Source organism: Poeciliopsis prolifica, unplaced genomic scaffold (assembly GCF_027474105.1).
Source record: "Poeciliopsis prolifica strain line A6 unplaced genomic scaffold, Auburn_PproV2 SCAFFOLD038, whole genome shotgun sequence".
In the NCBI taxonomy this organism is placed as follows: Eukaryota; Metazoa; Chordata; class Actinopteri; order Cyprinodontiformes; family Poeciliidae; genus Poeciliopsis; species Poeciliopsis prolifica.
Window position 1 is genome coordinate 4,901,220 of NW_026562413.1, and position 26,982 is coordinate 4,928,201.

Here is a 26,982-nt window from a genome sequence, read left to right on the forward strand (position 1 = left end):
GATGAAAATGTGGAAAAGCAACCCACCGCACTGCTGAGTAAGTAGAAAGTCTGTGATGCTGTGGGCCTGTTTCTTTATGAGATTTGCTTCTGGAATAAAACATTCACTTATTTCACATAACACAGGAGTATCACAACGAGGAGCATAAATAATTTTGAAAAGTATTGTATTTAAAAAAAAAAAACACTTTAACTTCAAAGTTAATCTAAATTTATTCTTGCTGTGAGGAATTGCAAAAAAGTCATCAACACAATGCAAGCGAATTTGTATTATATGATTAAAGTGAATTAAATTCTAAGGACAAACGATGTTTCACTCTCTTATTTTAAATATTAGTTGCATATTAGACCATAGAACATTTTCCAAAAAAGCTGAATCTTTATTTCAATGTAATGTCTTAAATGTAGCCATTCTCTGCACTCTGAACAGCTTACTGGGCAGCTGGATGAATTATTGTCATGTTTGTTTAGTCTCATATGACAAAGATCTGGGGTTTCATGTCGGCAGATAAAATAACATAGCTAGAAGAAAGTGAGCTGTCAGCACGATCAGCTTTGAGAGCATGTGGCGCTTTGGAGGACTTTGTCACTGACACCAGTTACTAAGTTACAACTCCATTCCTGCAGATGAAGGTGTCACTTGAAGACGTGTTAAAAATAATTGTAAGATGTAGCATTTTTTTTAGAAATGCTAATTCTCACTTTCTCTTTTCTCTGCAGCTGCTGTTTTCTTGCTGCTTGATAATTTGCACGTATTTTCAAGGAGAAACAGAGGCTGCCTGCCACCTTGGTTCCTGTCTTGCAACATGTTAAGCAGATCTAAGCATAATGAAATGAAGCTGATTCTGTAGAACAAGTCCTGCCACATCTTTGAAGTGTGTGCGCAGCTTTTGTTGCTCTCCCAGTTTGTGTATTAGGATCTTCCCCTGGATTGCCTATCTTACTTTTGCTGTCATGTCACTGTCAACTGATTGTCTGGGAATAAAACTGCATCCCCTCATGTGATGAGATAACTATTTATCAAATTAATCAGAAAGTAGGACCTGCTGTCAGTTTAACCTTTAGTTGGTATGAAATAATTGCTGTGAATTTTGAATAGCTGTGGGAATGCCATTAATGCTTCAACTGTTTATAAGTTGGAAAATGTATAACTTAGTAGTACAACTTAGAAGTAATACTAATTATGATTATCAGTAATAACAATACAAGCAGTATATAATTGCTAAAGGATGCTAGCCTTACATTATTCTCTTCAGAACTAATGTTGGGGGCACAATGGATTTAATAAATAAAATTGTACATAATTAAATGTCATATCGCTGAATATTTAGACAGATCATCCTGCATCCTCCCAACAAGGACTTGAATTCACCATGATTTTGTCACAATGAACCTATTTCCATTAGTATAAAGGCAAAGTGAACAGAGTTCTAAGGTCCATTCAGCTCGAGCGTCACGCCTCAACCGGAAGTGACGCTGAAAAAGACAACAAGGAAGTGGCCGTTTATTGTGGAGGAAAATAACTGCCAGGTTCAACGTCTCCTCGCCGCTGGGTTGTGTTTGCTGCATGCTCGAGTGCCAGGAGGGCTGAAGTCACCGTGGACTCGCCCGGGAACCCGCTTCACGTCGCCCCGAAGGATTCTGCTCGTAGCCCGCTCGGTAGCTAGCAATGAACACGGACGTGGAATTTCACATCAGGCAGAATTATCCGTGGAACAAGCTGCCAGCGAATGTCAAACAGGTACCGAGCTGTTAAATGTTTCCTTTGTGGGCGGCGGAGAGGGGCCACGGAGCAGGGGGGCTGGCAATGTCACGGCGGAGCTCCGGGTGTCATTCAGCCAGCTGTCAGAGTCTCCTCCTCTGCTACGGAGCCATAGCCGACCACCATCCATCTACTGAAGCCAGTCAGCCTGCCTCTTCTCTGCTGCTCTGACATCACATGACACACGGGCTAATACGAAGAACCACGTGATCTTTGCGCGTGGGGGGGCCCACCTGCAGATTGTGCACGCACATCTTCACGCATAATCGGTTTTGTCCGTGCATCAAGTATAGTGAAGGGTATTTTCACACACGGTCTAAATAAACCCCTCCTGCTGCATGCCTTGATTTTAGCAGTACATCGGAAGGAAGTGGAGAGGGTTGCATTCAAAAGCCGGTGCATTCTAGTTTTATTCTCTTAAAACTTTCCAGCAAGTCACAGGCCTTCTGCAGGATTGATGCTTGTGCAAGCTTTAATGCATTTTAGGAGGATCTTGTTCCAGGAATAACCTAAAAAGTTGCTGCATGCATTTATATTCAATCGATGCATACCAACTGGGGTATGTTCCTACCAGCTTTGCACATTTAAAGATGGGACATTCACCCTGTTTCTCTATGTAAAAGAACGCAAGCTCTGTCAGAGAGCCATTGGACATTGTTCAGGTATTTCTGCTCTACCCCCACCTCAATTTTTTTGCATGGTCTAACAGGTGTTCTTCCATTTTTGCCTCTTGTTTAGTCCCATCTCACCCAGAAAAGCATCCAGTCAGCAGGACAGGAAAACTGTTCACATTGCACAACCAGCAGGAGGGAAGCACACATAGTATGCTGACACCACGTTTGGCCATAGTGTGCTTAGGATGATGTGTAGCAGTAGCATAATCTGTCCAACACACAGTTTATTTCACCAGCAAGCCAAAAGTAGGAACTGCATGTGTTTTTAGCGTAATCCAAGTTAACATCCTGTTGAGTTTAAATCTAAGGAAATTATGCCAAACATATGCAAAAATGACATTTCTAAAAACACAAAGCAATAAGCAGGAAGGCTATATCTCAATGTCTTGGGATGAAAATGACATCACAGTGAATCCCAGCCCAGGAAATAAGTCAGCACAACAGGAAAACTTTTCACATTGCACAACCAGCAGAAAGAAAGCAGTTCTGAAAAAGAGTCCCTGTTCATTTCTGCTGCTTACATGATGAGGGTAATCCTGCCTTGATCCTTACAGGTGTGCCTTTGTTCTCTTTTGCAGAGTTTGGGGAACTCACAGCGCGAGTATGAGAAGCATGTGCTGCTATACAGCATCCGCAACCAGCTACGATTCCGCAATAACCTAGGTGAGGAAGTCCGTCTGCCACACTGTAGGAGAACATAAACAGGTCGCAACAGGTCATGATGAGAGATTAATGAAAACTGTCAGCAGGGATGCAGTAGATCATATATTATTTCATCTATTTGAGTTTAGAAAGTGGCTACAGTACAAGACTCTGCTTGCAATCAAAGTGAAAGCAGAATTTCTGCCCTTGTGACCTGGTGTTCTTAGATAAGCTAGTCTCATTTAGCTGCAAATTGATCAACTGTTGATCAACTGCAAACTTTTTTGCCCCTGACTGTGACCTGACCACTATCTGTGGGTGTGTGTTTTTTATTGAGCAGTCCGCCACGTCAGGAAGGACGAGCGCAGGTACTATGAGGAGCTGCTGAAGTACAGCCGGGACCACCTGATGCTGTATCCCTACCACCTGTCTGACATCATGGTCAAAGGGCTGCGAGTCACTCCGTTCTCGTACTACATAGGAATCATGGAGGTAAGAAGTCTCTGACTGCAGTGGAGGGTTTGCAAACACTGGACACTTTTTCTGAGAGATCAGTCTCTTCTAGATTAGCAGAACATCTCTTGTTCAGAACTGTTTTCTGACTGACGGGGTGGATTCACTTAGAGCAGAAATTCTTGTTAGAGCTCTGAAGATTTTCAACCAGTTTGTACTCATTTAAAGTGAACAATGATTTTGGCAGCGCAGCAGGATTGTGTGTTTTGGCTGGAAAAACGGACATTGACAGGGATGTGAGCTGTCACTAGCTCTGTGTCAGTTCACATTTTAACCACAGAAAACACAAGTGTGACAATATTATTTGGCAAACCTAAATGGATGTTAAATCATTAAAATCTGCAGACAGTGAGGATAACTTTTCATATATTAACAATGTATATGTCTGTAATTTACAGTTGAACTTCGTTCTATCGTTATTCAAACCCCTATTGTATAATTAACTTTACTGTTAAAATAAAGGTTCTTGTAAAATCTACACCTCATCCTGAGGGGCTAAGTCCTCTAGCAGACTTTGAGACAAGCTTTGGATCATTCTACATTTTGAACTTTCCTCCTAAGCGCTTCTGCGGCTGGATTCCTTTCTTTGCCACCAGGTGGCAGAGCAGCAGTTTCTTTCATTTTAAACTTGTGAACTACGGTTTGGTTGTCACTTTGGATTTGTACTGCAATATTTTATCTTAGTAAAGAGTTCTATTTGTAGTACAGTCTAAAGGAAGTGCATAATTAATCACCTGTTTAAACAACTGTTCTTGTGTAATTAGTTTATTGCAAACACCTAAACATGTTTTAATGTCTAGCATCTGGTAACTAGCTAGACAATGTAATATCTGGCAGTATGTCTAGTTTATTTGGCAGCCAGAATAACCGAAGAGCAAAAACTATACCTAGTTTGCCAAAAAATGTTTTTTTTTTTTGCATCAGTCAGGAACTAGATGTTGATCAGTTTTCAATAAGCCACCATTATCTCTATCTGACCTCCCATCATCTCAGATTACCTCGTCTATGCTGCTGTAAATGGATTCGCCAATCAAATTTCTCAGTGGACTTCTCATTTTCAGGCTGTCACATGCATTTTTTTGCATGTCGGCCAACGTTTTGGTCTCATCTGATCTGAGCTCCTTTCCACATGTCTTCTACCTCAGATCAAAAAGTTTGATTGCTACAAATGCTTTTACCAGGCACTGTAGCAGTGCTACAGATCCCAGAATAAAACACTCGGGAAGAAAAGCTACCATGCTATCTTTTTCTGCTGAGCATAGGTGCTAAAATGCAGAATGTTGATGGTTTACATTAAATATTAGTAGATGCTTTTCACACTCATTTCCCTATCAGTTAGTTGTGTTCCACAAGAATACTGATAGAATAAGATGTGGGGCTCAGTAACTTTCATCATGCTGCCTACAGTTACAAATTTTTCAATGCTAATGCCTATATTTGAAAAGAAATTACAGAACTTTCTAAAAAAAAATCCTTAATTGTTTCCAAGAGATTAAAAAATGAGAACATTTTTAAAAATCTGGTGGCTTTAATTAATTGAAACATGGGAGTTTTAAATTGCAGCTTTCCTAACCTCCTGCAGCAGGGAGCTGTGCTACAACGCTAATGTTAACTTGTACATAAAGAGGTAGAATTTGGTGTTAGCTGTGCTATTTTCTGTCCTACCCTATAATAAAGCATAGCTACATTTCAATAGATGTCAGCTACCACAAGGCTGCATTACTACCAGTGCATCTCTTAACTTTTTTTACTGCTTCATTGGTTTGCTAGTGCTAACACTAACAGAAGTAATCAGTGGAAATATGCTGCTGAAATTGACAGTCCTGTAAAATGTTGCTGGCATTTATTTAGCCACTTTTCCGATTATATTCATAAATATACCAAATCTTCTGCATTACCACAAACTCTTTCTTTACATATGTGTATGCAGATGTCAGATGGAACATTAGATTTCACCACAATTGGTTTATATCCTGTTTTACTTGGAGCAGTATGAGAAACAGACTTTGTTATTTTTGCTACTTTATAAACTGGAGAAAAGACCAGCAATTATATCTCTCAGCTCATTTACCAAGGCATCACCACCTTTCCCTTGCCTGCTTAGCTAAACTCCACGGAGCTTTAGCTGAGACTACTGAATTGCTGAAAGCTGTGTCACATTGTTAATCCATCTCCAGAACTTAATGAAAACCGGGAGCAGAAATTAGCTTGGTTGCCAAAATCAGATAATCCTTTTCTTAATCAGCAGACAGCGACACACTTTAATCCCTTCTCTTCTTGTTTTTTTCCTTCTTCAGGATATTATGAACAGTGAGAAGAGTTACGACTCCTTGCCCAACTTCACTGCTGCTGACTGTGAGTTTAAACATTTTTTTTTTTACCTTTTTAAACAGTTTCCTCTCTTCCTGCCCACAATTGAAATAATTTTAAAGAATTTCTGCTTTTTACCTCCAATATATGTATATATATATATTTTCTTCTGGATCTGATGATGAAACTTTATATGAAGCAAGTTTATGAAGCCAGAAAAACTGAAGGTGCAAAGATACAAGTACTTCTGTCAACTTACATCATGTTTACTTGTATTAAAATATATTTTTTTAAGGGTGATAAACAATAAAATAGAGAACCAATAAAATTTTCTTTGATCTTTTTCATGCTAATTGTTTAGTAAAATAAAATATGAAACTGGTAAGTTCACACTATGACACATACACAATCCCAGCTTTGATGTTGCTGTAACAAAAAAAAAAATGCTTGAAAATCTGCATCACATGATGTCAGCTCTAATATTTCTTTAAGCCTCTCATTTGAAATCCGATTTTGGAGTCGCTTTCATTTCGGAGTTCACGTGCAGTTGTACGTTGCCAAGCTAACCGGGTTTTGGCACGCTTTAGTGAATGGCTGGGTCCTTTCAGCGCAGAACCTTCATGCTGTGGAGACAGAAGGCTGCGTTCAGAGGCTACCTCTCTCCAATAATCCCCTCAGGAGGAGCTTTGGACTGCGTCGCGCAGAAGTGGGCGGATGGAGATGCAGAGCGAGTGTGCCTGAAAGAGTTAGGCGTGGGTGGATGTTTGTGTCCTGGTGAAACAGCAGGGTGCCTGTGTGTGTTCAGAGTCTGAATTGGAGAACATAATTACATGTTCCATTTTTGCATTGGACTCATTCGCACCAGATTATTTCAGCATGTAGAATAACAGGTGACAAGGTTGCATTTGAATCCTCTGAGAAAAATATTCAGCTTTTGCTAACTGTGCCAGAAATAGTGTAAAAGAATATTTCAGACCTTTCAATTAATCACGCTTTTTCTAGAATTTAATGGTGAATCAAGATGCAACTTCTATGTTTTTTTCTTGAACTTTTTAACTGTTAAATTTATGTTGCGTTAATTCCTTAATATGGGTAAATTTCTCATAAGCACTGTTGTTTAACCTTTTAGTTATTCTGCTCCATATAATGTAAAAATGATTATTACTGTTGTAGTCTCTTTGTGTGTTATTATCATAGTAACAACCTGCTTAAAGGCATCTTGGCAGATTTAGAAAGAGCTTAACTCCTCATGAGAAGTAAAACAAAAACACTGAGTCAGTGTAGACTTAGTGATCAGGAGATCAACTTTGCTTTTCATTTTTGGCTATCAACAACATTTATTATGGTTAAGTATTTTACAACCAAATAAAGCAATAATAATTGTTTTGTATTGTTAATAAGCTGTACATAAAGTGAATGAAAACATAAACACTTCAGAAAAATGAACATTTTATGGTAAAATAATTTCTTCTGAGAGTTTCTTCTTGTGCTGAATAGTAAAAGAAAGTGTGAATTTCTGTGAAACTTTTCATGTAGAAAACACCAGTGGGCATCTATACACTTTGAATCAAATGGCATCAAAGCACCTTTGATGTGACAGGAGGCATTTATGTAATGATAATGAAACTCCATCTTGTGTCTGTATAACTGGAACACACGGATCGCAGAGTAATAAAATAAAGACCTTCTGACTTGTGGGAAATTAGAGCTGTTGACACTTATTGATTTAGACACGAAAAGTGGTAAACTATCCAGATGAGGAAACTACTCGTCAAGCTTCGCACCTCCATAAATAGTTGCTTCCTCACTTTACAGCTGCACAGATAACACTTATAAATAAGTATTTATAAGTGAAGAGCGTGCTGTCTATAAATTCTATTTTAGTCGGGTTGCAAATAGTTTTTGTTTCAGAAAAAATGTTCAGATATGTTTCTAGGATTTGTTTTTACATTCACATCCTTGTGTCATTCCTCTTCAGCTTTTACCTATCCAAAAATATCCAAATTCATGTCCAGGACCAGATTGTGAGAGTTAAGTGAGCTAACTTTTAACTTTATATATTCCTATTATTACACAGGTCTGAGGCTGCTTGGCATTGGGAGGAACCAGTACATTGACCTGATGAACCAGTGCAGGTCCTCCAAAGTAAGATACATTTATTTTTTTAGGGCTATTCAAGGTCATATTACTTCACAAAACTACCAGAAGTACACATCAGAAAACCGGTCAAGTTCGTTTCTAGTGGTTGCATATCCAAAATGAGAAACCACTGATCCGGTTTTGTATTGACACGATTTAAGAAATTACACAGGTCATCTGATGGGAGCAAGAATACATTCCAAAAGCATTTTATTATGAAATGGGTAAGACGGAATGGATAAAATCAACACAAATTGCTGAAGAAATAAACCCATCTAGTTTACAGACTTGAGAACCAAGTCTAATTTCAAGCTTTATTAAACTAATAAGTTTTAAAGTAAACACCCAGTGCCTGTGTTTGGGTAGTGATCCGACAACTTGATGACTTTCTTAATTTACTGTGACGGGATGACATGTTTTGTACAGTATTGTTTTCCATTAATTTTATTTATTTGGCTTTTCAGCTAAAGACTTTTCTCTTAGTAGCTAAACTGATGCAGGGTTTTACTTGCTGAATGCTTTTAGCATTGGCTAGTTATGTAGAAGAATGTACCAAAAATAATTTGTGGCTGCAGATTAGTGGCTATTCTAATCTAAAAATAAATGTCACAGTTGTGATATCTGAAATTGTTATTCACTGGAACTTAATAAAACATATAATTGTACACAAAGAAAGTTTATTTATGTTTTATTGGTCAGTGTTCAAGCATGTAGCATACACAAAGATATATCTGTAATAACATCTACATTAAAAATGAAGACGCCTTCAGAAAAAAATCACCAATAAAGCTCAGGTGCCAAGTATATCACCCATAAAGTAAATCATATATACATGAATCAAGTTTTACATGGAAAAGCTGAAAAATCTAATAAAAAAAACCAACAACCTTTTTTAAGTAATGTCTACAAATTATACTTCAGTCACACTGAATGTGAACTAAACTTCGGCGATTTAGACGTCACACTGTTATGATGTTGATTTGAAAATACCACAGTGCTGCAGTATTTACCAAATATTTAACGCACTGCATTTTCATTCACTTTTGTCCTCAGAAATTCTTCCGCCGAAAATCGGCGCGGGACCTGCTGCCATCCAAGCCGGTGGAGATTTCTGTGGAGCCGTGGTGGGTCGCTCAGACGGGCTTCATCACCGAGGACGACATAAGGGTGTGGCACAACGTTTGTTTAAGATGGATTAGGATTCTGTTGATTGGCATTTTTTTATGTGTAACTTAGCTGAATGTGTATGAGGAACAACAAATAGGTATTTAAAAGGAGAAAGAGGTTCAGATAGTGTTTTTTAATTCTGCGTGTAATTGACTGGATGCTTTCTTTGCTAATATCTGCTATTTTTCTCACCGTCTGAATGGGGAGTTTTTGAAGCTTTTGATACACACTTAATCATGCTAAAATTTCTTATTTGGCGGTTTATTTTACAGATGAGTCTTCTTCAAACATTCTAACATTTTTTTGCCCAGAAAAGGAAAAAAATAAATAAAAAATCTTTAATAACTTCTGAAAGCTTCACAGTTCTTATCTGCAGATGTGTATTCAGTCCAAGAGGAACATCAGAAGACTTGATCATTCCAGGGCATTTTTTATTTCCAAGCGTTCTTTCATGTAGTTTGCACTAAGGCTGACATTTAATGATTTCCTTTTGGTTGAATGCAGATCTGTTCTACCGCTGAGAAGAAAGCCATCGACAAGATGATAGATTCTGGTCCTCAGCTGGCAGGAACAATAGAGTACAATGTGGTCCTAAGTGAGTATTTGATAATGTCCTGTCTGTGTACTCTTGCTGTGAGGAAGTGCTGTCTCCCCCTGGTGGCTAGGAGAGATATTACATGAACATGTCTGAGCAAGTAAATATTCTCTATGTACAGTAACAATGTTAGTGATAATGGTAGTAGTTAAGTTTTCAGGACACAGGAAAGGTTTGATTCTTTTAGATTTTATGAAGCAGAATAAATTAAGAGGACAACCACATTTAAAACAAGATTAATGACATGACGGTTCCGTTCGAATTGCTTTGCCTTTCCTCTTCTGTATAATTTTTTAAAGGGCTTTTTTATAATCTCCAGCTCTACAAGAAATAGCAGGCTTATATCAAGCATCGTCAATGTAGCTTAGATTTCACCAATTCACTTCTCATTTATGCCCTTGTTTTTAGCAGCATCGCTGGTATAAGAGTTTCAAGTATCTTACTTGTGGTCTCATTTGTGTCATTATTCGTGTTGCAGGTTTGTATAACCGGGGCTTTATTTACCTGGATGTTCCCATATCGGATGACAGCTGCATCTCAGGTACACCACTCTGTGTGTTGTAATTATTGCTGCTTTAATGCACCTGTGAGCTGTTCAGCCTGTGTGTACTTGAAGAAGCATCATGAACTGAATTGAAAAGATGTTTGTCTATGTGTATGTAGGTACATTAGTAAGTGAAAAGCTGTGGAGTCATCTTATTGTGAAAACAGTTTTTTTGTTTTTTTTTTTTTTTGGTACTTTGTCTTTCAGTGCCCCCTCTTGAAGGCTTCGTCATGAACCGTGTGCAGGGTGATTATTTTGAAACGCTTCTCTACAAAATCTTTGTGTCTATTGACGAGCAGACCAACGTGGCCGAGGTAGGCCTTGGACATGTCCTTAATTACTCTCTGATAACCGTTTGTCTGATAACTGATCTTTTTCTTTTTCTTCTCCCTGTCTGGGTCTCAGCTTGCCAATGTGCTGGAGATCGACCTGGATTTAGTGAAGGTGGGTTTATTTCTCAGGGATTCAGGGTAATATTGTGCAGATTTGTGTGCCTTGCTTTTCAATTCTTGAAGGATGGATATTCAGCCTTAAGGAAAGTTTATCTCCTGCAGGATCTCAGCATTTTAATGCTGATGGAAAGCAGTTTATATATATAGTATAGTCTTTTTTTAGGAATTTTCCATTTGCGCATGAAAAGTAATTTAAGTGAAAAAAAAATCTAATGCTTTATAACTTTTAACTTGGCCACAACTCATGATTTCTTGTTTTGCACTTTATATCTCAACTAATTTTTAGAATGAAGAAAAAAAAAATACTTATTTACTTACAGAAAGTAAGCTGACAGAATGTCATAGAGGCTGAGGACTAAACTGACGAATCAAATGCCTAAATTAAGACATAATTGCACATTTCTAACACACATTTTTAATTAAACAATTAAAATCATTAATTGTTTAATGATTTTAGTTTTGTACCTGCAAGCCTTATTAATGATATCTGTTTTTGTTTTTGCTCAATGCTGTCATCTCTTCAGCTGCTTGTTTGTGCAGCAGTTGTATTGTTCTTAACAGAAAGTTACAGTCCATCTGATGGTCCGTTTTATTGCCCTTTCATACTTCCACCAGTCGATCCCAACTTCATTTATCTTCTCCTGAGCTTCTCTACCACCTCCTCACCCACTCACACACACGCCTATGAAAAAGAACAAAATATTTTTTCTACATAAGGGAGCACTTTTTTAGTCAAAACCTAACAGCTGCCACATTCTTTCAAACTGCTGTGCATGGATCAGATTTTAGGATTTAGGAAATTATTCAAAGTTCCTCTTATTATGACAACAAGCTGAATTATATTTCTTCCTCAATATTTTTATGGATTTCTTTTTTCAGCCTTGATTTATAATAGCGGATGATTTTTATGCCTTCAGTACCCGACCTTCATTTAATAAGCAGGGTTTGTGTAAAGTCTGTGAAATCCGGCTTAATATCCTCCCAAATCATATTAAAAACCCTGTGCTGAAAAATTTTCTCCTGACATGTTTTTATACCATTTTCCATCAGTTTATGGACAGTTTTTGAGTAAGGATTTCACATCTGCCTGTTGTGGTTTAAAGGGTGAAGAAAGGATAGATCTGTGGTGGAAAAACAATTAGGAGAAAGTTTGCTCACAGCTTTAAAAGCATCACTTTTAAAGCTTCTTAGTTTATAACAAGTGTGTTGATTTCACCATTTATACATGAGGTAATTTAAAGTGTTTTGCAGACAAATGACTCATGTGAGTTGGAGAGATTATCAAGTAATTTCTGAACTATTGCAGAACAGTACCAGACAGTCCCATGCATTTTTGCCAGCCTGTTAACCCATATGCTACTAATACTATCACAGAAGTTTTAAGTATATATCTCTTAAAACCCAGTGTTTAGATGCAGTAACAATTTCTGAAAGTTTTCCTTTTGCCAAAGAGTTCAGTTAACTTCCAATATAAAAACAAAAGATCAGCTTAAAGAGGTAATTAAATCCAGGTTTGTGTAATAAACAGAGTTGTGGTCATAATTGACCTTAGTTTAGTGAAACATTTTCCAGAGAGGTTTTATTTTTCTAACATTACAGATTATGAATCCCATTCACCCTGCAATGTCATGGTGGTCATGCTGCTCTAGTTTCTCCATGCAGAGCTCTGAGATGAAGATGATATAAAAGTCACACTATCTTTACCGTAGGGGCAGTTCATGCAGTCTGCGTCCCAGGAAAGATTCTAGGTCACAACTGCTGCGTTGACCTTAGATGATAAGTGTTTAACGTGGAGAAAGTTGTATTTATTTATTAACAGTCTGTCATGCTTTGGAGTTTGTGTTTGTTTGGTGTTCTGATAGCTTTCCTTTATCCTGCAAAGCATTTATGAGATATCGCTAAATTATTTAAATAGAAACACACACCTGGACTTGTGTTGGGTTTGAAGTGATTTTATTCAGATCATATTCATTTTAGCAATTAGCAAGCAATTGACATTCATCCATTTCCTTATTTTTGAAAATGACTATAGTGATATTATGTCCTCACAAAATTAATGTAAGTTTTAAATTGTAGTGTACAATTACACGACAGCTTTGCAGGTACAAGTCTTTCCTCACGGTAGGCCAAGAACATCAAGGGATGTCATAAGGTGTGTGAGATGAGATGTTGAAAATAAATCTCTTTGATCCCTGAGGATTATAAGATGTAATTTCTGTAAACTGGGGTTGCTTCCCACAGATGTGCTGTCCAAATCAGAACCTATCAGACTGGTGTCTACACAGTTTGAAGGCCAAATAAATTGTGGAGTTGCAATTTTTCCCCCTTGAAGTTTATGGATTTATGTCCATCCAGTCCTGCTGAAGAATGGACTGCTCATGGAGCGGTGGGTTATTGTTCTGTGAGATTTGAAATGAAAAAGTACCCTACCTGTGAATGTGATTAAGTAACTTGTCGTGAAAACAGAGAAGATTCCAACATAATATAAAAATAATGGATGGAAAAAAGGGGGCATGCTAAAGTATTAGCAACTCCAAAATGTTTTCCATGTTCTATAGAGGTCTGTTTGTCCATCTGTTCATAAAGCCATCCATCATTCTTATTGTCTGAAATTAAATCAGACAAAAAAAAAACTTTTGGTTTTGTTTTTATTACAGTTGGAATTCATAAATTATTCCTGTTTGCTAAATGTAAGAAGAATGAGTTTTTTCTGTTTTTATTTTTCACTTCAAAGTCAGAAGTTTACATTTACAAAAGGCCCAGATGATGAATTCATGTCATTTTAAAATTCTGATATGTTAATTTTGTAATATTTGAGATCACTAACACACTCCTTCCTCATGATATGTTGGAAAAATTTAAAGAATCACCCAAGACATCAGGAAGAGAATTATAAACTTCAAGTCATCCTTTAGCCATCCTTCACTGATCATAAAAGATTCACTTTCAGATTCAGCTCCACCTTCTTGACCAAATATCCTTTTTGCAGAGATGAGCCAGGTTTGCAACTGCAAACTTTTAATGCTAATGCTAATACAGCTATGTTACAACATGTTTTATTAGTATGTGCTGACACTTTATTGGCAGTTCATCACAGCCATTTATCAGTGTATCAAATATAACCGCCTGAAAGAAATGATCCAAGAATGCTACGTTTCTCATTGGATGTGTTTTCCTCTTTTGTTCCATCAGAACGCAGTTTCCATGTACTGTCGCCTTGGGTTTGCAGTAAAGAAAGGTCAGGTGTTCAGCTCTGAGCAGCTTCACCCCAGCTGGAAGAATGCTCCGTCTGTTAACAGGCTCAAGTAAGCGATTTCTATACTTTCTGAGCACTTTATGGTTTAAGAAAATCCAAGCAATGCGCTGTCAAAATGTCATGCTGTTGTGCTGTAGGAGCACCATGGACCCCCAGAAGATGCTGCTGTCCTGGGAACAGGGCAGTCCCGTCATGGAGGGCGGCTCCTCGGCCACAGACACAGACACCACAAGCCTGGAAGATCAAGGTCTCCCACTCGTGCGCGCCCCCCCCCACACACACACACACACACACACACACACACACACACACACACACACACACACACACACACACACACCCGGACATATTCTGCATCGTATGCAAATAATTACACTTGCTGACATGTGCACATGGGACATTTTATGATGGCTGCTTCTGGTCTTCCAGGCTGCACCATTAATTAATCCCCAAGAAAGTTCAGCAACGCTGCTAAAAGTAATTTCCACACTAATAGGTGTTTGTCTAAATTGGTCTCATTTTGGTCTAATTTCAACGTTGTGCACATTAAGCTGGCAGAGTTTCTTGCAAATTGGATATTATCAAAGGAGCTGTTGCTCAACAACATTTAACATGCTAATAAGCTTAAATTAATCTTTCTGAGAGGGAGGAATGCTCTAAATACATTATTTTTACAAAATCAGATGTTAATTTCTACAATTAGGAAGAGTAATTGACAGCTAATTGGCTTGTTGTAACATGCGTTAATAGTACTGCTCAGCAGTAATACAGTTTCTCCTGCCTTATTAATTATTTTTCTCTCTCAGGAGACACGGGCAGCGTTAGCAGCCTGAGCATCCCGGCAGCTCCCACGAAGAGGATCGCCTTCCTCTTTGACTCCACGCTCACCGCATTCCTCATGATGGGCAACCTGTCTCCGGTTTGTGTAGAAATAAAACACACAATTTTATTTTTTTACCAGAAAATTACCAGAAATGTGTCTGAACATAGATCTGCATATTTGTGCTGTTGACCTATCAGAACCTGAAGAGCCACGCTGTGACCATGTTTGAGGTGGGGAAGCTGTCCGACGAGACTCTTGATAGTTTCTTGGCTGAGTTGGAGAAGGCGAGTTCAAATATGTATTTTTTAGATTACATTACATGTAAATTTACATTAAACGTTTTTCAAATGTTCTGATTTCTCTTTAGAAACCAAAAGGAATCTTTTTTTTTTCTAATGCTTGTTTTTTTGTATTTTTTCACTCAGGTGGAGAGTACAGCAGAGGGTGAGGCTCAGCGTTATTTTGACCACGCTCTCACTCTTAAAAACACCATCCTCTTTCTGCGCTACAACAAAGAACTCACTCAGGATCAAGGACCTGATATTCCAAATATAGGTATTTATTCTGTCATGTCTTTATTTATCTCATCTCTTGTATCTTAAAGATCGACAGCATGCAAAAGTATTCATACCCCTTTTACAACCAGAGACGTCTGAACTTTGAGTAACACGTTATTTGATGGGATGTGCATAAGACTGACAGGACACTGTCATAAACATGACATAACATCTGTCATGACATGAAGAAGTCCTTATGAATGTTTATGACTGTTGTCATGAAGTGTCATTTAATAAATAATGACACTTATAATGCAAAGTTGCTCTAAAAGTTGCATTGAAAACACATTAATGGTGCCAACTTTGCATTAAAATGTCATAATTTACAAAATAATGCAAAGTTTACACTTTTAACACACTTTCAAAGCAGCCTTTGAAGCATCTTTGCATTAAAAGTGTCATTATTTACTGAATATCTATGACAAAAGTCAGATATGAGCAGGTACTGAACAGAATTTTATGAAAGTATTGAATATTTGAATCTTATTTAGCAAACATTAAATGTATGTACTGTGGATGGTCTTTTCTAATTTGCTGCTCCAGTTCTAGTCTGGATTACCTATCATGACGGCCATCTTTATCTGAGCAGCGAAGCAAATACAAGCGAACATTTTCTCCTAGTTTTCGGTTTTCACGGTCCCGCCGTAGGTAATTTTCTGCCAGTGACATAATTTATTATCAATTCCTGGCAACATTTTGCAATGATTAGTAAAAAAGGAGATGTTAAAACTTGCACTTGGGAACAGTGAAGCAGAAATCCAAAGGGAATATGTGCTTATCAGAGTCGTCTGATACAAAGTTAAAACAATGTGAATGTTGCAGAATTTTTCTAAGTTGACTTAGAAATAGAGTACGAAAAAGAAGAAGAAAAAGGTGCCATAATAATCTTTGTTTTACCACAAATATCTGTTTATTCTTTAAATATAAGTTTGTTAAAGTGATTAAGGAGTTTTACTTTTTTAACGCATTTTCTCTTCTTTCATTTTAGCTAATTTTTGAATGTAATTAGCTCAAATGGACATATAATTAAAATAAGAGTCTTTATAGTTTGTTGCCTTCAAAACAAATGTAGTTGCCTTTTGTGTAAAGTTTTGTAGATGTTTATTTGTTTTTCCCGTTTACTTGTTGATTCTAATTTATTTTTGTTTGTAATAATTTAATGGTTATTTTTGAGGGAACCTCATGCTACATTTAGAGAATAATTTAAATAAACTATTCTTATCATCTCTGTTAATACTAATTTACGTTTAGCTGTCTTTACAACACTTGTTTTGAGCAGCTGTTGGTAAATGAGTGTTTTGTCCACTAATGTCCAATTGTCTTAAAATCAATAAGTAATTAAAACCTCATCTGGTAGCTTCAAAGAAGAAGCGGATCCTGTTTCTATCCAGACATTGGCAGACCACGTCTCCGATCCACCCAACACTGCCTTTAACGATTATTTCTTCGTAGTTAAATATTCCCATGTAAGCGACTGAATTTAGAGTCGTGTTGTTTGTCTGCTGTCTCAAAGTGGAGCTGCGCAGTTTGTCCTTCTGTCTCTGCAAAGTAAACGTCTGGGTTCTGCGTAGCAACCATTGTGACACCAGATGCGTTTTGTTTGATTTGGCTTCTCGCTTGATTGTCTTACCGTATTGTCGTCCTTTGGCAGGTGGACCTGTTGAGGTCCACTTGCTTGTTACAAGTGTTTTATGTTAACTATTCATTTAGGGAACAAATTGGTCTAAGTGATTAAGAAGTGTTAATTTGGAGAAGATGCTTTCTTCAACCACCTAAGATGTAATTTAAGAGAACAGTGTTGGTATCACCTTCTTGGTGCTATTTCAGCACCGTATGTTTTTATAAAGTAATCTCTTCTTTGTGACCTTATTTGATTAAAAATACTTAGCTGTCATATAATCAATAAGGGAACTTTTAATCTTTTCATTTACTATTGTTAGGTGTCGGACCTTTTATCACAACAATAAAGATAAAGATTAAATATCATGCTTCTCTTGAAAAACATTCCTACATGAAATAAGCATCTTCAACACCCCAGAAATGGGATTTACATCACAATGCTGCACAAAGTAACTGCATTTAATCAGATTTTATAATTTACAGCTATTTATTGGTGCTCTCGTGGAATGAACATTAGAGAAAATAGTAACAATAACATTTCTAATAATGCTGTCAGTTTAGTGTTTTGGTGTAGTGGTTTAAATGATTTAACGTAAAGTTCTTGTCGACTGGTACGTGTCTCCCTCCTGTGGTGGCTCTGCCTGCAGCTAAAAGGTGCACTTATAAATCTCTGTTTGCTTTGGGTCTGATTACGGTATTCAGTCGTTAGGACATTGTGGATTGTTTTTCTGTGAAATACAGGTTCCAGCTGGACAGAAGTGTGGTTAGCTCTATATTGTGACTGTTGGATGGTAACTGGCAGACCAAAGGAGGATGAGTTTTCAATGCTACAGTTTGAAGTATAAAATTTATTTCTCATGCTTTCAAAGAGAAGCGCTTTTGTCAGATTTAGCAAAGTTGGAGGGAAAAGCTTTAGCAGTTGCTTCTAGGAGCTGCAGTAAACTGTTACATTTATATGAATCCATCCAGTCTTAACACTTGTTTTTGATTCTAGTCCCATTTTCTAAAGAAATGCTGACTTCCCTCCCCTCCACCCTCCAATGTCTCCAGGTTTTCCTTTGGACATGCTGCGCTGTGAGAGCCTGCTGGGTCTGGACCAGGCCACCTGCAGCCGCGTCCTCAACAAAAACTACAAGCTGCTGGTCTCAATGGCGCCGCTCAGCAACGAGATCAGACCCATCAGCAGCTGCACACCTCAGGTATGAAGCCTGGAGGGAACAGAAGGGACATTGTGTTGTTTCTGTGTAGAAAGAAAATGAAGGAGAATTTTTGTTTGCATGTTATGTGACAGATAATGTGTTGGAGGTGAAACGGGGAGGGAGGGAGTTTTGTTTTGTTTGACATCTTGCCTGGTGTACACATTTGAGTTTCCAGAGTTATCTATAAATGTGTGTGTGTACACTCAGCCTACAGTTGCCCCAACAACAAGGCTGCACAAAGAGAAGAGGAAGGCGGGAGGCGAGGCTCATGAGTAATTCCTCTGCCTGGCTCTCCTCCAGCTTTCTAGCTGAGCCCAGCGAGACAGAGGAAGACAAGTTAAACTCTTGTTGTGCCATTCATGCTGTTGCTTATTCTCACACCGCTGCGACTCGCTCAAGTGAAATATGAAAAATTCTCCTTGTTTCCTCTCAAATCTTTTTGTTATTTCAATGCATGAATTTATGCCACTAATAATAACCAGTCAGTCGGTTTTTTGATGCTTTGACTTTTTTCTTCCTCCTCTTCATTTGATTATTTACATGTGTATTTCTTTCTTCCTGCAGCACATTGGCCCAGCCATCCCTGAGGTGAGCTCCATCTGGTTCAAGCTGTATCTGTACCACGTGACGGGCCAAGGCCCGCCGTCGCTGCTGCTCTCCAAGGGCTCCAGGCTCAGAAAACTGCCAGACATTTTCCAGGTGAGCCCAGGTTAATGGTTGTTCACATAACAGGAGTTAAAATGGTAGCAAGAAGGTAAAAGGGACAGAGAGTAAAAGTCTCACTTTAAGGTAAACAGTAGCTGCTCTCAGGTGTACGGTTAAAGTTTTGACCTTACTTTCAATCACAGGAAGGTAATTGGATCATTTGCTGCCTCCTATGTCCTCGCCAACCTTCATTTCTTAATAAAGCAGCAAGTCCTTTTTGATAATGCGTCACGGTGAACTAATATATGTCCTCCAGTTAGGCTGGAAATTTGATCTTGGGAATGTGTGAGAATAGCGCAAGAGAGAAAATAGTACCATAAATCCTCTGCAGAATACCTGTGATATGCAAATGAGCCTGCTCTTGTGAAAAACAACTGGACTATTTACTACAGGAGTTAACATCAAAACACTTGTTTATTCCTTGACTTTAGCCATTCAAGAAAATACATTTAAGGCAATTGTTGGTACAGTCACTGTGTGATGTCTCATTAAAGTTAATACAATCAATGCTGGAAAACACCCTACGTTTCATCAGTATTTCATAGTCTATATTAGTATTGTGAATTTGTCCTTCATAACTCGGCAATGACGTTCCAGATAACGGAGTCTCTACTGCACTCATGGCTGGAGTTTCTGCAAGACTCCTTTAATATTCTGCTCCAATTCTGAGCTACCTGTTTTGATACTAAAGAGACATCTGACTTGACACAATAAGTCCTCTCACAATGTTTTTGTGCAGAGTATCTACCCAAACTGCTAATGCTAGCATCTGTTCCCTGTTTTGATATGACGCATTGCATATTTGTATTTTCATTGTTAAATATATTTTACTGGGGTTGCATTTGCATGTATTCAGAGAAAATCTGCAGAAAAATTTACTACCAAAAACACCCAGGTTTGTTTATAATGTCCTGAAATTTGGCAGTGATGTTTCAGCTGCTCTCTGTTGTGACAAATAAGTTGCATCACACAGACTGAAAGCCTTAGCAGCCAATTCAGTCTCTTTTTTTTATGGCATTGTAAAGGATGGAAAACAGTGATTTTATGTAAAATATTTAGCTTTATATTTAGATAAATTAGGGTCTGGTAACGTTTAGGTTATTTATTTATTAAACCCTTGAATGGAAAGAGGATTACTTTTGTTTTACGATGAGTTCATAAAATTGAATTTAGTATTATTTAGTATAGATACTCTAAATAGTCGTTGACAGTTGTAGAAGATTCTTTTGTTTATTAATTTTTCTCTCTTTAGGCCTATGACAGGCTGCTGATCACCTCTTGGGGTCATGACCCCGGAGTCGTCCCTACGTCCAATGTTTTGACGATGCTGAATGACGCTCTCACGCACTCTGCTGTCCTAATCCAGGTGAATTCGGTTCAGTTTTACTGTATTTTCAAAAGCCGTGATTGGACATTAGGGTTACAGTCATGAGGAACTGTAACCCTAATGTCCCTGACCTAATTTCTTCATGTTTTGTTTCCATAGAAATAATAAGAAATATTTCCCTTCTATGAGGAAGTTTGGCTCCTTGGTTAACAATATGAAGAGAGTTCATAACAATGTTGTTGTTCAATTTTTATTTGGTCAATGTGACAACAAATACAGCACTGCTTATAACTTTGTGCAAAACATAAAAAGGGCCAACTACATGGTTCTGAATATTTACAGTATTTAGTTCCTTGTTCCAATTTGCTTCATTGCAAGACATTTTATGAATTTGACAACCCATTTATTAACTTTTCCCTGCCTTGTAAAATTTCTTATCATTTAAGTCCCAATTGGAAGAGATTTTCTAACCAAGTCATGGTGAGTTTAAAACAAAACTCTGTGTGTGTGTGTGTGTGTGTGTGTGTGTGTGCGTGCGTGCGTGTGCGTGTGCGTGTGTGTGTGTGTGTGTGTTCTTCAGGGTCACGGTATGCATGGCCATGGAGAAACCTTTCATATCCCATTTCCTTTTGACGAGGAGGATCTGAAGGGAGGTGAGAGAGTTTCTGCATGAGGTTGTGAAGTCTTTTAAATACATGGCTTAATTTTGGTTGAACAAATTACACCTTTTTAAAAAGGATAGCTATCTATACTATCTGAAAATAGTTTTTAGTGTTACAATGAGGTTAAAATACCTTGAAAATATCCTCTGAGATCAGAAAGTATCACACTTTTAGGGTTCTGTATGAAGACGATAATGAACTATATATTTTCAAACGGTTTATTAATTTTTTTATTACTTGAGCTAACTTAAAACTTGAGCTAACTTAAAATTGGAGCTCAAACACTTTGCTCCAGTACTTTAACCATTTAAAATCATAAATGTGTTACGTCATCCACTAGAAAGCAGAAATTGATGTTGGAGGTGCAGAAACCTCCCATGATTCTAATCCTGTGTGAAAATGGCTTAAATGGATTGATTAGTTTTCTAACAAGAGAATTAACATGCGTCTAGTTTCACTGACAGGAAGTTCCACACATTCTTATTATATATCTACTGCAACCTTTTTTTTTTTTTTGTGACAATTTGATGCTGTTTAATATCAAAAGAGAAAATACAGTGTGTGTGAAATACTTAAGACTTGGACTTTTAGCCACCTGATGTCTTGACCTCTCTGAAGTCTAGCAGAACACACGATTCATACTTGACGTCTGCTTGCCACGCAGAGTTCTCTTACTCCAACATGTGTGTGCACAAAGCACTTCGGAAGCTGAAGGAGCATGTGGATCTGGAGCACCAGTGTGGCTACATCACCATGCTGAACTCCAACAACAGGCACCGTCGCAGGACCAGTGACAGCGCTGAGTGCAGAGGTAAGACGAGCAAGCACACATACAATGCAACAAATGCGTCTATCTGGCTGTTTAACAGACAAGAATTATTGTGAAATTAGCTGCAATGTCCTTGCTTGTTATAGCCACTGGCACTAATGGTGCAAATTAGATAAATATTCCTCATACTCTAGTTTAATTATGCTGTTTGTCTGCTTAATTGTGTGCTTTTTATGGTGATGGCCTTTGCTAATGGAAGTGAAAGAAACATTCTTAGCCTTTTGGGATTGAATCTCACGCCTGCTTTAAATCACAAAATTTTAATAATTCTCCAGTGTTGGCTCACAAAAATACAGCAAATGATTGTAAAACCTGCCATTGATCTTCATTTGTTGTTTGTGTTCAAGGAGAAACGCATCTAGGCGGAGGCCTGGACACCAACGGCAGCACCGAATCATTTGAGCTTGTGACCGAAGAGAACGCCGAGGGAAAAGGAAAGACAGACAGTAGGTGCATTTTGCTTTTCCTTAAAAATATTTGCAAGTTTTGAGGTTTTTTTGAGAGTTAGAGGACATCTGGAAGAGGTCGGACAGTGTGACAAGTGGTGCTGTCTGAATTCAAAACCGGGTCTTTCTTTTGAGCGTCTCGTGTTGTTTCTTCCTTGCCAATCTCTTTCTCAGCTCTTTCATCTGAGGACGAGTGGGTCCCTCTTGAACTGTGCTTTGGCATGCCCCTCTTCAGCTCCGAACTCAACCGCAGAGTGTGTCGAAAGATTGCCTCACACAAGCTTTGCAGCAACGAGAGGTAAAACCTAAAGTCTCTGTCACATTTGGATGAAGCGTTTGAAAAGAGTTGTGCTTCTAGACTTGAGTCTTGTTATTGTTTTTTCAGCCTTCAGGAGCTTCTTCACTCAAGCCGAAAGCTATCACTGAAAGTACTGAGTTTTGTTCATTCGTTCCAGGTAAGAGCTCTTAGTCACCGTTTCTTCAGTTTGAGCTGAAATGGAAAAGCATTGTCCAGCAGAAATAAACAGCCTGAATTTAAGGACACTTTCTTCCTTTTTATTCTCATAAATTCTTTTTAATTTTCAAGTAAAGTTTCCAACTATTGAAAGACCCCAAAATAATAAGGCGACCATGATAAAAGATAAAAAAAGACAACTAATGGCTGCATTTAAGTTTGTTTTTTAACTGAATGAAACCTTGTGGTTAAAATGTTAAGCAGAACCAGAAGTTTAAAGAAAATTTATTGTGTTTATGTGTATGATTGCACATACTCTGTAAGCTTTCAACCTAGCAACCTAGTTATCTGTAGCGAAAAGTGGCAATTATGAGAATATCAGATGGTGAAATTATTATTTCACCATCTAAACGGTAAATTCTGCTCTATGCTCTTGTTCAGATGCATCAGTTTTGTTTTCCCTTTTTCTTTTAGCCTCATACACTAGATTTTATGCAGCAACACTTCAGTTTATCTGAATTGTAGAGCTGCTGTTGTTAACACAGGGAGCTCTTAAACTTGCAGTTGTCTTTGTAATATCAAAATATACCAATATATTTGACCAATTGGATGCTATAATATGTTTGTAGTGACTGTGATACTAAAGTTTATGCTTTCTCATTGTGTAATACCACCAATAAGAAAGCAGTCAGAAAATTGCTGATTGATAAAATAATTTGAATTTTCAGTAGTAATACAGACTTTGCATAATTACAAAACTTCAGCTGCTTTCTCTTGTGACCATTAATCACATCACACTGACTGAAAGCTGTAGCAGCCAATTGAGTCTCTTCTTTATTTATGAATGACATCGTAAAGGATATTGCAATCAGAAAAAAATAATTCATTGATTGTATGTACATTTTCTGTCTTTGTTGAAAGCTAGGAATTTTGAAACTGTATGTTTAATGAAGGTGATTTACTGCAGAAAACTGTGAAATGGTGTCGATTGCTGACATGTTAAATATAGATCCATTAAACCTTGAACCAGTCTCCATGAGGCACACATCCCTTCTCAGCCGTGAACTTTGCCCTGTATTGTCAGGACGGCGGCCAGCCTTCTGACCCGGACAGCGGCGTGTCGAACCCTCTCAGCCAGCCTCCGGCTGAGTCCGGCGTCCCTCTGCCCTCCATCAACCTCCTCTTCAAGGATGGACAGCTGAAGGAGTGGAGCGGCCGCGCCCCTCCCCCTCTGGACATCTCATCTCTGCAGAAGGACCAGCCCTCATAAAGCAGGTGCGGTTTGTCCACGAGGACATTACTTCTCAGTGAAAATGGACCACCCCTGCTTTTCTTCCCCCTTCTTTTCTTGGCACCGTCACATCTTGCTGAGGACATCTCTTAAAAGTGGTCCAACTTTGCATCTTCATACGTGCTCACAAGGAAACACCGTCGACATTCTTGTGCATCGGGGAACATTAGCCCCCTCAGCTCTTTACTGTTTATCCACTGTAAGAAGAAGCATCCTCCATCAACACTAGTACCCAGCTCCTTTTTGTTGTTTTCCTGCGCGATTCCTTGTATTCCTAAGACGGCAGTGTTAGCCTTTGGAGTGGTGCTACAATCCCAACATAAAACAGTGAAGCAGGCGAACGGCTTTAAACCTGAAAAAGCTAGTTGCTTTGTTTACCCTCATTCCCATCCTCCAGTTAGTTCTGGTTTTGTTTCTTAAGTTGAGTGACCCCGATGAACCCCAGACCTCTTCAGGAACAATTTAAACTATATGCATTATTGTAGGACCAAGCTCTTGGACTTACCAGCTGAGTTTGAATCCAAGCCCTTCTGTGTCTTGTCTCATGTTCATTGATTCAATGCATGATGGTGTTGCACAACTCAAGAACAAAAAAAGAAGAAATTCCTTCCCTTGTTATTTGTGACCAATAATGGGAAAAAGTATGTTAATTGCGCTGTGCAGGATTTGTTTCAAACTGTGGACAAATAAATGTTTTTTTTATTTTTAAACGTAGGATCAGTTGTAGTGCACATTAATGTTTTTAGAGCTCTTGTTTAAGGAAGGAAGTGTTTACTCATCAAAAAGCAAACATGTTAAGAACTCACTGGGCATTTGAGTAACTTCTGCTTCTTATTTGTTCTGTTTTTTTATATATATATAATTGAGAGCACCAAAGACATTTTCTTTTTCTTTTACTTGTAATGATTTTTTTTTTAAATTAATTTTTTGCCTATATTGAAATTAGCCAATCAAAAGAGCTCAGGCCTGGGATCAAAACTGCTCATTTGCTTTGCCTTTTGACCTTTTTTTATGATTTCTGATCTCTGAATACACACAACTACAGTTCATAGCACAGCATAACAAGCATCTTACCGTTCCTGTTTGAGCTGGAATTTGCATGTCACACCGATTCGGAACAGCAAAGGTTACAAGTGCATCTCAATAAATAGAATGGCATCTTAAAGTTCACATATTTTAGTAATTCCGCTTAAAATATGAAACGTTTCTATTCAATGAACCCACACCATATTTTAATTGTTTATTTTTTTGTTAATTTTGACTGATAAGAAGACCTAAACTTAAGATATTACTTAGGACTAACAAGAAATGTTACGTTGAACCGTACACAATCATGGAGATATTTGACGGCCTCCACAAGGAGGGTAAGCAAAAAAAGCTCATCACTAAATAAGCTGGTTGTTCAAAGTGCTGAATTTGAGAGTATTCATGGAAAGTTGAGTGGAACTAAATAGTGTGGTTTTAGCCCTAGCAAAAAGAATACCGTCAGCCTTGAGAGGATTTGGATGTAAGGACATTTATACTTTGCTGAAAACTATGTGGAGATGAACATTTCATTTTTTTTCTCACATGCCAAATAACTGGCTTAATGACCATGATTTAGATGAGTTTTCAGTAAAGTGCATATACTTGCAAACTTGCAACCAAGTTTGCAAGTATATGCAAACTTGGTTGCATACAATATGCAACCAAAACTTGGTTGGTTCCTCTTTTCCATAAATTGCTGCAACATGACTTGGAGGCGATCTGCCCAGGATGCTTTAATAGCAACTTCTTTCAGTCATCATGTATTCAAAGCTCATCAGCAGAGGAAAGAATGAAGTGCATAAAACTTCCTGGAAGACTGCTGAGCTAACTTAAAACTTGATTAAAAAATAAAAGAGTGGCTCAGCAACATTTTTCCATCACACCTTTTCCTTCCACTAAACTTTCCATCAGAATGTTCTCATTATGTAATCATGTGATGTCTGACATGTAATTTCTCTTCTGATTTTCTGAAAAGCAAAGCTCTAAGCTGTAATCAACACGATAACTGAACTAGATGTCTGACATAAATGTAATGAGTCTTTATAACACGACTTTTACTTTTTGTATTGAGTCAATCGATGAAGTTGTTGATGATATTGTAATTTATTGAGATTCATCTGTAAGTCTGATGATTTCCTACCACTACATCTCCCTCTCTCTTGATGAACTCCAGCTTGTGTGTGATTGTGTGCTCTTCCCTTTTTGCACTCTGAACGATTCTGTTCACACCATCTCCAAATGGGGAGGAAAGAAATGGGGCTTGTAGTTTTGAGAGAAGGAAACGTGTTTTTGTTTTGTTTTGTTGTTCAGAAATGGAAATGCTTGTGCATTGCCCCAGCTTCCCTGAGACGTCGTTTGGCTCAGGATGTGTCGGACATTCCTCTTCATTAATCCTTAGTGCAGTTTCTTTTTCCTCCCTGCATTTAGAAATGTGTAAAACTCATTAAGCTGAGTTTATTTTTGAAGGAATTTCCCCTTTGCAGTTTTTGACCCACTTGTGGAAGTTAGAAATAGGAAAAAAAAAAAAACAGACTTACGACGTGGTCCTGCTAAAGCATGATAGCTGTGTAGAAACTGTTGTGTGTATGTTGTGTATGCGTGTGTAATGTACACATCACCTCACATCTTTACAAAAAAATGACCCTTTACACACACCCCTACACACACTCACACACACACACACACACTTATCATGGCTGTTTGTTGCAGTTTATCATTTTCACCCCCAGTTATTCATCTACCTTAGGTGTTTAAAATGATAGTTTTATATGTGGGCTGAAAAAAAAATCTTTGTTGTAGCTTGTTTATTGGGAGTGTGAATATAATTGACTTAAAAAGAAGACACCCTTTTGAATAAATGGGTTTAAAAAAGAGGGAAATTACATTCCTTTACTACATTCTACCGTCACCCTCTTCTTCATATACATATGATAAGAAATAAATATGTAAAAAGTATGTGAGAATATAAATAAATATGTAATAAGACCAA

At 37.9% G+C, this 26,982-nt stretch overlaps 1 protein-coding gene across 1 annotated transcript; it reads left to right on the forward strand.

Moving 5' to 3' along the window:
• The first annotated feature begins 1,482 nt into the window (after window positions 1-1,482).
• Window positions 1,483-26,982, forward strand: fam91a1 (family with sequence similarity 91 member A1). The gene is made up of 24 exons (XM_055053802.1): window positions 1,483-1,740; window positions 3,014-3,098; window positions 3,418-3,569; window positions 5,888-5,945; window positions 7,978-8,045; window positions 9,093-9,206; window positions 9,711-9,801; window positions 10,280-10,342; window positions 10,553-10,659; window positions 10,751-10,789; window positions 13,990-14,102; window positions 14,191-14,300; window positions 14,860-14,972; window positions 15,074-15,160; window positions 15,302-15,431; window positions 18,104-18,252; window positions 18,817-18,951; window positions 20,210-20,323; window positions 20,865-20,937; window positions 21,611-21,757; window positions 22,123-22,221; window positions 22,396-22,519; window positions 22,607-22,676; window positions 23,760-26,982. The coding sequence occupies exons 1-24, from the start codon at window positions 1,669-1,671 to the stop codon at window positions 23,943-23,945; spliced, it is 2,499 nt and encodes an 832-aa protein (XP_054909777.1). The 5' UTR covers window positions 1,483-1,668; the 3' UTR covers window positions 23,946-26,982.